This window comes from Hyperoodon ampullatus (assembly GCF_949752795.1).
Source record: "Hyperoodon ampullatus genome assembly, chromosome: 9".
Taxonomy (NCBI): Eukaryota; Metazoa; Chordata; class Mammalia; order Artiodactyla; family Ziphiidae; genus Hyperoodon; species Hyperoodon ampullatus.
The window spans coordinates 91,016,138-91,029,267 of record NC_136922.1 but is presented as its reverse complement, the minus strand read 5'-3'; the positions used below and the strand labels follow the sequence as shown (position 1 = coordinate 91,029,267).

Here is a 13,130-nt window from a genome sequence, read left to right as displayed (position 1 = left end):
ATAAATATTTACAATTGTTATATCTTCTTCTTGGATCGATCCCTTTATCGTTATGTAGTGTCCTTCTTTGTCTCTTCTAATAGTCTTTATTTTAAAGTCTATTTTGTCTGATATAAGAATTGCTACTCCAGCTTTCTTTTGATTTCCATTTGCATGGAATATCTTTTTCCATCCCCTTACTTTCAATCTGTATGTGTCTCTAGGTCTGAAGTGGGTCTCTTGTAGACAGCATATATATGGGTCTTGTTTTTGTATCCATTCAGCCACTCTGTGTCTTTTGGTGGGAGCATTTAGTCCATTTACATTTAAGGTAATTATTGATATGTATGTTCCTATTCCCATTTCCTTAATGGCTTTGGGTTCGTTATTGTAGGTATAGTCCTTCTGTTGTGTTTCTTGCCTAGAGAAGTTCCTTTAGCATTTGTTGTAAAGCTGGTTTGGTGGTGCTGAACTCTCTCAGCTTTTGCTTGTCTGTAAACGTTTTAATTTCTCCATCAAATCTGAATGAGATCCTTGCTGGGTAGAGTAATCTTGGTTGCAGGTTTCTCTCCTTCATCACTTTAATTATGTCCTGCCACTCCCTTCTGGCTTGTAGAGTTTCTGCTGAGAGATCAGCTGTTAACCTGATGGGGATTCCCTTGTGCGTTATTTGTTGTTTTTCCCTTGCTGCTTTTAATATGATTTCTTTGTGTTTAATTTTTGACAGTTTGATTAATATGTGTCTTGGCGTATTTCTTCTTGGATTTATTCTGTATGGGACTCTCTGTGCCTCCTGGACTTGATTAACTATTTCCTTTCCCATATTAGGGAAGTTTTCAACTATAATCTCTTCAAATATTTTCTCAGTCCCTTTCTTTTTCTCTTCTTCTTCTGGAACCCCTATAATTCGAATGTTGGTGCGTTTAATGTTGTCCCAGAGGTCTCTGAGACTGTCCTCTGTTCTTTTCATTCTTTTTTCTTTATTTTTCTCTGCATCAGTTATTTCCACTATTTTATCTTCCACCTCACTTATCCGTTCTTCTGCCTCAGTTATTCTGCTATTGATCCCATCTAGAGTATTTTTCATTTCATTTATTGTGTTTTTAATCGATGCTTGATTCATCTTTAGTTCTTCTAGGTCCCTGTTAACTGTTTCTTGCATATTGTCTATTCTATTTCCAAGATTTTGGATCTGGGAAATAGAATCTTGAATCAGCTTTACTATCATTATTCTGAATTCTTTTTCAGGTAGACTGCCTATTACCTCTTCATTTGTTAGGTCTGGTAGGTTTTTATCTTGCTCCTTCACCTGCTGTGTGTTTTTCTGCTTTCTCATTTTGCTTATGTTACTGTGTTTGGGGTCTCCTTTTTGCAGGCTGCAGATTCGTAGTTCCCGTTGTTTTTGGTGTCTGTCCCCCGTGGCTAAGGTTGTTTCAGTAGGTTGTGTAGGCTTCCTGGTGGGGGGGACTAATGCCTGTGTTCTGGTGGTTGAGGCTCGATCTTGTCTTTCTGGTGGACAGGTCCACGTCTGGTGGTGTGTTTTGGGGTGCCTGTGGCCTTATTATGTTTTTAGGTATCCTCTCTGCTAATGGGTGGGGTTGTGTTCCTGCCTTGCTAGTTGCTTGGCATAGGGTGACCAGCACTGTAGCTTGCTGGTCGTTGACTGAAGCTGGGTGCTGGTGTTGAGATGGAGATTCCTGGGAGATTTTCGCTGCTTGATATTATGTGGAGCTGGGAGGTCTCTTGTGGACCCGTGTCCTGAAGTTGGCTCTCCCACTTCAGAGGCACAGCACTAACTCCTGGCTGCAGCACCAAGAGCCTTTCATCCACCCGGCTCAGAATAACAGTGAGAAAAAGTAGAAAGAAATAATTAGTAGAAGAAAGAAAGAGAGATTGAAAGAAAGGAAGAAGGGAAGTAAGGAAGGAAGGAAGGAAGAAAGAAAGAAAGGAGGGAGGGAGGAAGGATGGAAAGAAAGGAAAGAAAGGAGGGAGGGAGGGAGGAATGAAAGCAAAAGGAAGAGTGAATGGAAGAAGAGAGGGAGGGAGGGAGAAAGGAAAGAAAGAAAGAAAGACAGGAGGGAGGGAGGGAGGGAGGAAGGAAAGAAAAAGAAAGTGGAAAGAAGAAGGGAGGGAGGGAGGGATGGAGGAAAGAAAAAGAAAGAAGGAAAGGAGGAGCGGAGGGAGGGAGGGAGGAAGGGAAGGGAGGAAAAAAAGAAAGAGCAGGTAAAGTAAAATAGAATAAAGTATGAAATATAGTAGCGTTGTTAAAATTAAAAAGTAATTATTGAAAAAAAACACGGACCGATAGAACCCTGGGACATATGGTGGAAGCAAAGCTATACAGAGAGAATCTTACACAGAAGATTACACATACACATTCACAAAAAGAGAGCAGGGGGAAAAATCAAAAATCTTGCTCTCCAAGTCCACCTCCTCGATTTGGGATAATTCGTTGTAAAAAGAGGAAAAGGGCGAAAAGTCTGAAATCTTGCTAAGTCCACCTCCTTAATTTGAGATAATTCGTTGTAAAAAGAGGAAAAAAAAAGGGGGGAAAGTCTTAAATCTTGTCCTCAAGGACCACTTCCTCAATTTGGGATGATTCGCTGTCCATTCATACACTCCACAGACGCAGGGCACATCAAATGGACCGTGGAGCTTTAATCCGCTGCCTCGGAGGCTGCACAGAGAGATTTCCCTGTCTCTGCTCTCACAGCTCCCGGGTCTCAGCCTTGGACCTGGCCCCGCCTCTGCGCGTAGGTCGCCGGAGGGCGTCCGTTCTTCGCTCAGACAGGACGGGTTTAAAGGAGCCGCTGATTCGGGGGCTCTGGCTCACTCAGGCAGAGGAGAGGGAGGGGAATGCCCTCTCCTCGCGCACCAGGCAACAAAAGGGAAAAAAGTCTCTTGCCTCTCCGGTAGCTCCAGACCCTTTCCCCGGACTCCCTCCGGGCTAGCACTAACCCCTTCAGGGTCTCTTCCTGCCGCCAGCCCCAGACCTCTCCCTGCGCTCCGACTGAAAGCCGATACCCGAGCCTCAGCTCCCAGCCCCGCCCGCCCTGGCGGCCGAGCAGACAAGTCTCTCGGGCTGGTGTGTGCCTGAGGGCACCGATCCTCTGTGCCAAAATCTCTCTGCTTTGCCCTCCACACCCCTGTTGCTGTGCTCTCCTCCGCTACTCCGAAGCTTTCCCCCTCCGCCACCTGCAGTCTCCGCCCTCGAAGGGGCTTGTAGTGTGTAGAAACCTTCCCTCCTTCACGGCTCCCTCCCACTGGTGCAGGTCCCGTCCATATCCTATTGTCTCTGTTTATTCTTTTTTTCTTTTGACCTACCCAGGTATGTGGGGAGTTTCTTGCCTTTTGGGGGGTCTGAGGTCTTCTGTCAGCGTTCAGTAGGTGTTCTGTTGGAGTTGTTCCACGTGTAGATGAATTTCTGATGTATCTTTTAGTGCTGAGGGTCAGGCTGCAGAATGCAAATTTATTTTGTAGATTAGATCTTATTTCTTGTACACCAGGTCTGTGTAGCTGCTTATTTCTAGTATCTGGGTGAAATAAGTCTAGAAAATGCCAAATAGCCCTTAGAGAGGAAACTGCATGTCCTGGGTTGGTGATGAGTCCTTTTCATAATTCGTTGTACATATTCCAAATCTCGGTGAAAATCTAGAAATATGTGAATGCAGGTCCAGCGGCAAGGAGCGCGCGCGGCCAAGAGGGTACGCGGTTGCAACCTGGGCTTGGGCTGCTCGACGGGGTCCAAACATTTTAAAATGATCATTGGCCATTATTTTTTTTTCTTTTGTGAATTTCTGGTTCATAGCCTTTGCCCATTTTCCTATTAAAACATTCATAATTTTATCATTGACTTGTAGGCAGTCTTTGAATATTAAGTATATTGGTCCTCTGTTTTCATTTATATTATGAAGAGAAATACCAAAGCATACTGATGAAGGACTCTGCAGTCAAAATGTCTAGTTACGGTTGAATCCGATTGCTACCTATTGGCTGTGTGACCTTGAACAAATTGCTTAACCTCTTTGTACCTCAGTTTCCTTATGTGTAGAATGTAAAATGTGTTTGTGTGTGTAAACACACAATAGTGTGTAGCATATAGAAATACTTTATCAAAATTTGTTGATAATATTAGTATTATATTTATCATTTTCAGCTTGTCATTGTCTTACTTTTATTTATATGAGTTTCCTTTTGGCCTTAGTGATGGTTCTTTTTTATAATCTTGAAATCTGGTCTTATCCTTCCTGCTTTCCTCTGAATATCAATAAGCTGAAGTAGCTCTGGTTAATTATTTCTAATTCCGCTTGCTCCCTAGGATTATAAGGTTTAAACACACCTGAGAAATTTCAAGTCAGGCTGTGGTTATACTTTATTAATGCATACTTTATTCATAGATCCAAATTAATGAGTGCTTTCATGTAAACAAACAATCAAATAAGGCCTGAAAACCTACTCCTTCACATAGCCAATGTTTTCTTAAGGCTTTGGGCCTTTCTCCCTTTGTCAAACATGGTGTAGCTGCCAGTATTTTTAAGAGCCTATGTTTGTTTCTTAAGATAATGAATTTAATAAGCCTTGTTTCCTTATAAAAGAGCGTATGTATTAAATAGCTAAGAATGACAAAATTGTATTGACTTATGTTGGATTTGAAAGTTGGTTCTTGGATTGAGTATCTTTTCTCTGAGTAGTTCGCACATTTTTAGTGCTTTTCATGATGGGGAGCAAATACTGCAATATTTCTTGAGTTTCAGCTATTTTTTTTATCCCTGTGGATTCTTTTTTCATCATCTGTCCAGTTTACTCCAGGCTTCTTGCTTTGGAAAGATGGACATTCTTTCATATTGCTTTTTAAGTTGTACTGCAGATCTGGGGAGCAACCATAAAAATATGTATAGATATATAAACTGAATTGATTAAGCAATTACATATTGAGCATTATCTGCCAAACATTCTATCTAAAAATTCTTATCCATCTGAAGCTTATACTTGAATTATGAGGCAGAAAATAAGCAAACAAATAAGATATCTATGTCAGGTAATAAAAAATTTACAGGAGAAAATAAAGCTGGGAAGGGGAATAGAGAATTCTTGGGGGAGGGGCCGATTTCTGTTCTTAAAAAGGTGTTCAGAGAAGGCCTCCCTGCGAAGCTTCCACGTCAAAGGAGTTAGGGAACGAGTCAAGCAGTTATCAGAGGGAAGAGCGTTCTAGGCAAGGGGAATAGTAAGTGCAAAGGCCCTGAGCTAGGAGCATGTTAGTGTGTTCAAGGAACACCAAGGTGGGACAAGTGACTAAAGCAGAATGAACAAAGGGAAAGATATAAGGTAATATGAGCTCAGATAGGTAACTTGGACTTAGTTCACATAAGGCCTCACAGGCCATTGTAAGGACTTTGATTTTTACTGAGTGTGAAATAGGGAGCCACTGGAAAGCTTTGAGGAGTGTCACATCTGAGATTTGCTCTAAGAGGATCATGCTGGTTGATGAGTTGAGAACAGATTGAACAGGGGTAAGGGTAAACAGGCAGGGAGATCTCTTAGAAGGCTACTGAAATAATTTAGGAGAGAGGATGGTAGCTTGGACCAGGGTGGTGGCAGTTGCCAGAAAGGTGAGAAGTGAGGGGGGAGGGAAGTATCCTGAATATATTTTGGGATTTTCTAATGACTTAGATGTGGGGTGAGAAAAGAAGAGTGAAATCAGCAGTGGCTCCAAAGCTTCTGTTTGAGGAAACAGAAGGATGGAGATACAGTGAAAACTACGGTAAGAGCATGTTAGAAATCCCTTCTTTATTAGATGATATGAAGGAATTGTTTATTTTGTTAATTGTGATAATAAGAGTATAATAACATTAAAATGTGTAGAAAACTGTTTTAAAAAATAAAGTTCATTTTAAAAGTGTTTATTCCACCCCATACCCATTAGGATGGCTGTTGTCAAAAAACAGAAAATAATAAGTGTAGGCAAGGATGTGGGGAGATTAAAACCCTTGTGCAGTGTTGGTTGGAATGTAAAATGGCGTAGTCAATATGGAGAACAGTATGGTGGTTCCTTAAAAAATTGAAAATAGAATTACCATATGATCCAGCAATTCCACTTCTGGGTATATTCCCCGAAGAACTGATAGCAGCGTCTTGAAGAGTTATTTGTACATCCATGTTCATAGTAGCATTATTCACAATAGCCAAAAGGTGGAAGCAACCCAAGTGCCCATCGATGGATGAATGGATAAGCAAAATGTGGTATATATACAATGGAATGTCATTCAGCCTTAAAAAGGAAGGAAATTCTGACACCTGCTACAACATAGATGAACCTTGAGGACATTATGCTAAGTGAAATAAGCTAGTCACAAAAAGACAAATACTGTATTTGTCTTCCAAATATTTGATTACACTTATATGGGATCCCGAGAATAGTCAGTCAAAGTAGGATAGTTGCCAGGGGCTGGGAGGAGGGAGGAATGGGCAGTTGTTGTTTAATAGGTTTGGTGTTTCAGTTTTGCAAGACAAAAAGAGTTCTGGAGATTGTGTGCACAACAGTGTGAATGTACTTAACACTGCTGAACTTGACACTTAAAAATAGTTAACATGGTAAATTTTATGTCATGTGTATTTTAACACAATTAAAAATAATTCAATATACAGAGGTAGAGAGAGGGGGAAAAAAGAACCCTAAGTAAAGCCTGAAGGAAAATAGGTAGACATTTTAAAGGATGTAGCAGTGTTACTTATAATTATGATGCCTAAATTGATATGTAGACAGCATAAGAAAAAGTAGAATACACTTAGAATAAAAGCAAGAAATACATTATGCTTTGTTTATCTAGTTAGAGATATACACTGAACTATTTATGGGCAAAACAATATGATTTGCTGACTTTGCCTTAACTACTTTAGCAAAAAAAAAAAAAAAGCAGTGGGAATATAGATGAAACAAGAATAGCAGGATGCTGATAACTATTAAGGGTGGGTGACAGGCACCAGTGGTTCATTATTCTATTCTACTTTTGTTTATGCTTGAAATATCCACAATAATGTTTTTTAAAAAGGAATTATCCATTACTAAAAAGAAAGGAAACAGATGACTAAAGCACTCACTGAATTAAGCTAGACTTGAAAGACAATGATTGAGGGTATGTATGATTACAGTATCTGGCAGTGCTGGCAAATAAACTGAATTTACCTACAGTCTCTTGAGAAGCCATTCCTAGGCCATTCAGCAAATACTCACTGAATCATTACTATGTATCCGGCATTATGTTTGGTTTGGTAAATAGGTATGAAAAATATAGTCTTTGCCTTTAATATGCCAACAGTTGGGACTAGAGAGAGAGAAGTAAAGCATCAATTAGAATATTTATCTATAGAGATAAGGCAAGGTACTTACTGAAGGACTGCTGAAGAGGGACTTCTAGCCATACTTACAGCTGGAAAAGGAAATATTCCTAATTCCTAATTAATCTGAGTCTTGATGCATAGCTATGTCAGCTAAGTAAAAAAAAAAAAAAAAGGGCAGTAATCTAGATAGTGGGACTAACATGGCACATTCAGGAAATCACAAGTATGGTTTAGAATGACTAGAAATCAGGTAGGTGTGAATAAGTGGTTCAAAACTAGAGATCTTGTAATAATAGTACTTTTGGGAGATTTCCTGAGACAGGAATAATTTGTGACTGGTAGATGCTTAATGTTTTAAAAATGAAATTGTTAGGCCATTGAAAACTTTATACATGGAAGTGATATAATTAGATGTGCATTTTTGAAAGATCACGCTGGCAACCAGGAGGATGACAGGTTGAAGAAAAGTGAGAGTTGAGGCAGAGAGACAAGTTAGGAGGCTAATGTAGTAATTCAAGGGAGGCAGAAAGGGAGTCTGAACTAAAGGAGCAGCGGTATGATGAAGAAATACAGAGTCAAGAGAATCTTTGAGGGCAGATTGATAGAGCTTCTCATTGTTGGATACCAAAGAGATGTAGAAGATTAGGATACGTCTTGGGCTATTATTTAGATAACAGGAGGACGGTGGTATTATTGACTGAGAAACGGAATGCAGCAGGAGAAAGAGATCTGCAGTGGGCAAGTTGGATTAGAAGTATCTGTGAGGAAAAATAGAAGGATAATTCCAGTAGGCACAGTATGGAATTCAGAAGAGATGCCTATATTGATGATTTAAAAAATGTGATCATGATCAGCAGTTGTTTGTTGAAGCTACAGGTATAGATGAGAGCGCTCAGAAATAAAGTATGTGGTGAGAAGAGGAGAGACCAAAGGATGGAATACTGGGGAATAGCCCACTTAAAATTCAGGCAGAGGGAGTGAAGCCCATGTAGGACACCAAACATGAATGGGCAGAGAAACAGGACTAAAAGAGAGAGAAGTTCCACAGATACGCCTGTTGGAATTGCTCAGTGAATGAAGGGAGAGTTTTAAAGCTCTGGAATTAACCAACAGTAGAGAAGTCAAGTATGATAAGAGCTGATGACTTTGGAAATAATATCATTGTTATGGTGAGAAGCTAGATTGTAGTCGGTGGAGAATTATATAGGTGAGGAGGTGAAGGAAAATTGATAGCCCTAAATGTATATATTATAAAGAAAGGGACAACAGCAAAAAATAGGAAAAGATAACTCTCTGAAATGATTTACTTCAGTAAAAAAGAAGACTGTAGAATTTTTATTCATATGTCATCAAGATTCATCAGGACATGTTTAAAGATAATACAGTAAAAAAGCCATGAGAATCTCAGCTCAGGGAAGATGGGAAAGATGAGAAACAAATTTTAAATTAAGCAGTGTGGTGGCAGCAGTGGGGAAAACTGAAAAACAAATCTCCCTGTTGCAGCAAAATTCTGTAAATACTACCTGTCTCCAATTTCTCTCCTCCTATTTTAAAATACACTTTAATTAGACTTGTACCTTTATCATTCTACTGAAATTTCTCTGATCAAGATCCCAAATAAAACCTCCATGTTGTAAAATCCAATAGTAAATCCACTTGACTTAATCAGAAGCATTAGACTTGGCTGCTTATTCCCTTCTCTTTGATACACTTTCTCACTTAGCTTCCAGGACAACACATTCTCTTGCTTTTCCTCCTACCCCAGAGGGGGCTTCTTAGTCTTCTTTTGTTGGGTTCTTACTCTTTTCCTGATCCATCAGTGTTGGAGTTCCCAAGGACTTGCTCCTTAACCCTTTTCTATATCTACAGTCACTTAAATCTCATCCAGCTTCATGCCTTAAAATACTATCTATAGGCTGAAAATTCCCAAATGTATCTTCAGCCCAGATCTCTTCCCTGAATGCTGGACTCATATCCAACTGCCTGTTCAGTACCTCCACTTCAGTATCTAAAAGGCATTTAAAAAGCAACACGTCTAAACTGAATTGCTGCTCCCCTCGATCTTTGCCATCTGGCGGATGAAAATTCAATCCAGCTAGTTGGTCTGGCCCAACACCCAGGAGTTTCAACAGTTGTAAATACCTGTGAAACCATTACCATAAACAAGATCTAGAAAAGATCATCCCTGAAAGATTCCTGATGCTCCTTTACAGTCCATTCTTTCCTTCCTCCCTACTCTGTTCCTTCCTACTCTAGGAAACCTTTATCTACTTTTTGTCTCTATAGATTAGCTTGCATTTCATATAAATGTGATTTCATATAGTATTTACTTTTCTGTGCCTGGCTTCTTTTTCTCAGCACAGTGATTTTGAGATTCATCCATGTTGTATCAGCTCATTACTTTTTTATTCTATGATGTGGAAAGGGCATCAATAACAAGGAGGTGATGGGAATAAGGAAATTAAATTGATTTTTCAAGGCTATATTAAACAATTTTCTTCTATATTATATAGAAATTAAATAAGACAAATACTTTACAGAGTCAGGAATAAAATGGCTGTCTATCCTCTGTTTATAAAAAGTTCCCATAATCCAAATTTCATAGGGTTGATCAATATTAATGATGATACAGTGAAAGCCACCTTTGTATATAATATTAAAATCCTAAACAACAACAAAAAAGGAAAACCTTCTGTTGGTATCCTTGTCTTCTCAGTCCAAATGTGAGTTTGTTTGCTCATAGGACACTTCAAGGATGTCACTTTGACACAGTTTCCATACAAATCACTGATTCTGGGCTTAATTGTTTCCTGGACTGGCCTCTCATTGGTTTCTAAAAAATATCTTTGTTGGTCTTTGCTAAGCCTATGAATCATAGTTTGGGAGCTGAAAGAATTTGGGTACTCTGATTTCAATGTCAACAATGAACTGTCTAATCAAGAGTAATGTAATGCCATGTTATATCTGTATTTTACATCTCATAGTATGCAAAGTATTGTTACAGATATTATCTTACTTGGGGCTCTCACTAGTCCTGTGATACAGGCAGGATGGCCAGTGTGATCCCCATCTTACATCAGAGAGGGAATGTAAGGGAATGTTAGGGAATCAGAGAGGTTAAGCTGTTTGCTCAAGATAACATAGCTAATAAGGAGGGGCAGACCTAGAATACATATCTTCTAACTCCACTACTTTTTCTATTACCTTCTCTTATGTTGATACATTATTTCATTTCTTTCCATAGATAAGTAATATATTTTAAAAAGTTAAGTCTTAGTTTAAATGAATAAATTCTAGATCCAAGTACAGGTATGGCCAAAGATGGTTTCTTAACCTAATTTTCTAGGTTTTTGGGGCAAGACAGCCTACATATTTCAACAGAACCCATTATTGAGCAGAAACCAAGTTCTTAGAAAAGAGGCCAAGGAAGGGAGAACAGGCATACCATGTTTCCTCTGTTGTGCAAATTCAGTCTATTCTCAAATACTTACAAATCCACTGTTCAGGTGGTTGTTCATATCATTATTCCTAGAGATAGGGAAACTTGCCAGGGGGGCTAGTGGTGTAATAATTACCGGTTTAGACAAAACTACAAAGTTTATCTATGTTATCCCTGACTTCCCTTTCTATTCCTTTTCCAATTTTTAGGTACTAGTATAATCCCTACGTGACCAGTGCTTCAATTGCTATTATAGATAGTAAAACATTTGCTAGTATTCATTCTAAGTAACTATCTTATGCCAGAAGTATTTCTATTTAAAAAGAGAAACTCAAATACAGCAATGATAAATGCTTAGAAATAACTGTCTAACTGCAGATGTTAAGGCATCCATTAGGGATACTTTAGGGATACTGAAATCTCAGAACCATTCAAAATGCATCATATGTGCACTCCTATGTATAAAACGGACCTAGCCACAGACACTATGTAGACTCTAAGGAGACAATTAGCAATTGTTATTAAAACGTCACTTTTAGCTGTTACTTTAATGCAAAATAAAAATCTTATAAGACAGAGGAAAGGGAGTAAGGTAACCTGGTAGAAGAAATCAAGTGTAGTTTCTCCTACCTCAAATATCTTTTTAGAAGCCAAGAAGGGGCTTGTCCAGGTATTTTTGCTAAAAAAGAGAATATACCATAAAATTTCTGAACTTAGGTTTTAAGGTTAACAAAACAGTTTTTTTACTTTCTTCACAATGACCTCATTCATATATTTAATGGCTAGCTTGAGTATCTTCAATTAATCTGACATTATCTCATTCAGACATATGAAATATATCAGTGCATACTTCCTCTGGAAGCTTTTAAATGAAACTGTTTCAAGAGAAGAGCAAACAGTAGAAATACCTGTCCAATAATTATCAAGCATTTCAGAACTGAATTCTGCACGTCAGGCTCTATGAAGGCCATCTACATGTGTAGTAGGGTGACTACTTTTAGAGCGCCAACTCAAGACACAGCTACAACAGACCAAAAAATCAGTACAATATGTAATAAATACTTATACACACATGATTATTATTTTAACATAAAATATAAATTAGGCATTTATTTAAAATTATATATTCTGTATTATTTGCTTTTTTGTTACATAAATGCCATTATTTAAGAAAAACAGTAGGACTAGTTAACAGTGACAATTAGTAGTTATTAATAGTGGAACCAATTAAACAAATAGTATGTGTGAGAATATAACATAGTTTTTTCCTCTGATACAGATTTTAACTCTTTATAGGATATTTACATTTTATAGGCCATATTATGTCTTCTTAAGATACATAAATATAAGACCTTTAAAAAGTTGAATGTAGGGCTTCCTTGGTGGCGCAGTGGTTGAGAGTCCGCCTGCCGATGCAGGGGACGTGGGTTCGTGCCCCGGTCCGGGAGGATCCCACATGCCGCGGAGCAGCTGGGCCCGTGAGCCATGGCCGCTGAGCCTGCACGTTCGGAGCCTGTGCTCCACAACGGGAGAGGCCACAGTGAGAGGCCCGCGTACTGCCAAAAAAAAAAAAGTTGAATGTAAATACAATGGCTCTAATTAAACAGACATTACTTATAATTAATAAAAATTGACGTTTCTTTATGTCCCATGATAAAGTAGGATATTTTTGCTCTTTGTGTGTCCTCTTCCAGTGATACTTCTCTGAACTGCCTGCAGCCTTCAGGATATCCTTCTTTTCTTTTATGTAGTGGTAAAACTGAATACATTCAAAGTCAAGGCCTCTGAGGTCTGCTCTTATGAAGCCCCACATTACACTGACCCCTGGTGGCAGGCCAATGGAATGACAGCAAGTTAGATATCCTGTCAACAAAGGAATTTGAGCATGGAATATGACCTTACTTATTAGTAATAGGTTTCTAGACTTGTAAGGAATTCGTTACCAGCTTTACAAAAATGTCCATCCACTTTGTATCTACAGGCTTAATTTAGTAGGCTGGCTTTTGGGTATTTGGCCCTTTGCATCCTTAAATTCATCATGTAGTGTTCGCCATGTCTAAAATGTCCACTGTTTTTAGATATTCTGAAGCACACTGGATATCATTGCAAGTTAAACTTTTCTTTCTCAGGGAATAGGTTTTTAAAGCACAGAGGTAATTCGAACTTAAACTGAAGGTGGATTTCAAATAAATTACAGTTTTTAGTGCTGTTTAACTTGGCTGCCCTTTCTGGTGACATATTTTTGACTTCTGAGTCAGTCTTATTTCCCCCTAAATGTCATTTTTTTCCCACTGTATGAGTTTTTGTCACAACCTACACATAATGTCAAACAACTGAGGTGCAGTTCATCCTTTTCTATGCTCCATGTGACCTC

The 13,130-nt window shown here is 38.8% G+C and overlaps 1 protein-coding gene across 1 annotated transcript in view; it reads right to left on the bottom strand.

Moving 5' to 3' along the window:
• The window catches only part of AGBL3 (AGBL carboxypeptidase 3), a gene marked incomplete at its 3' end in the record, with an annotated part of 74,558 nt that overhangs the window by 26,869 nt on the left and 34,559 nt on the right, over window positions 1-13,130 (bottom strand). Inside the window, 5 exon segments of the mRNA XM_079711508.1 lie at window positions 4,618-4,662; window positions 4,664-4,743; window positions 4,745-4,848; window positions 10,007-10,203; window positions 11,387-11,435. Of these exon segments, the coding sequence (XP_079567634.1) occupies window positions 4,618-4,662; window positions 4,664-4,743; window positions 4,745-4,848; window positions 10,007-10,203; window positions 11,387-11,435 (475 nt within the window).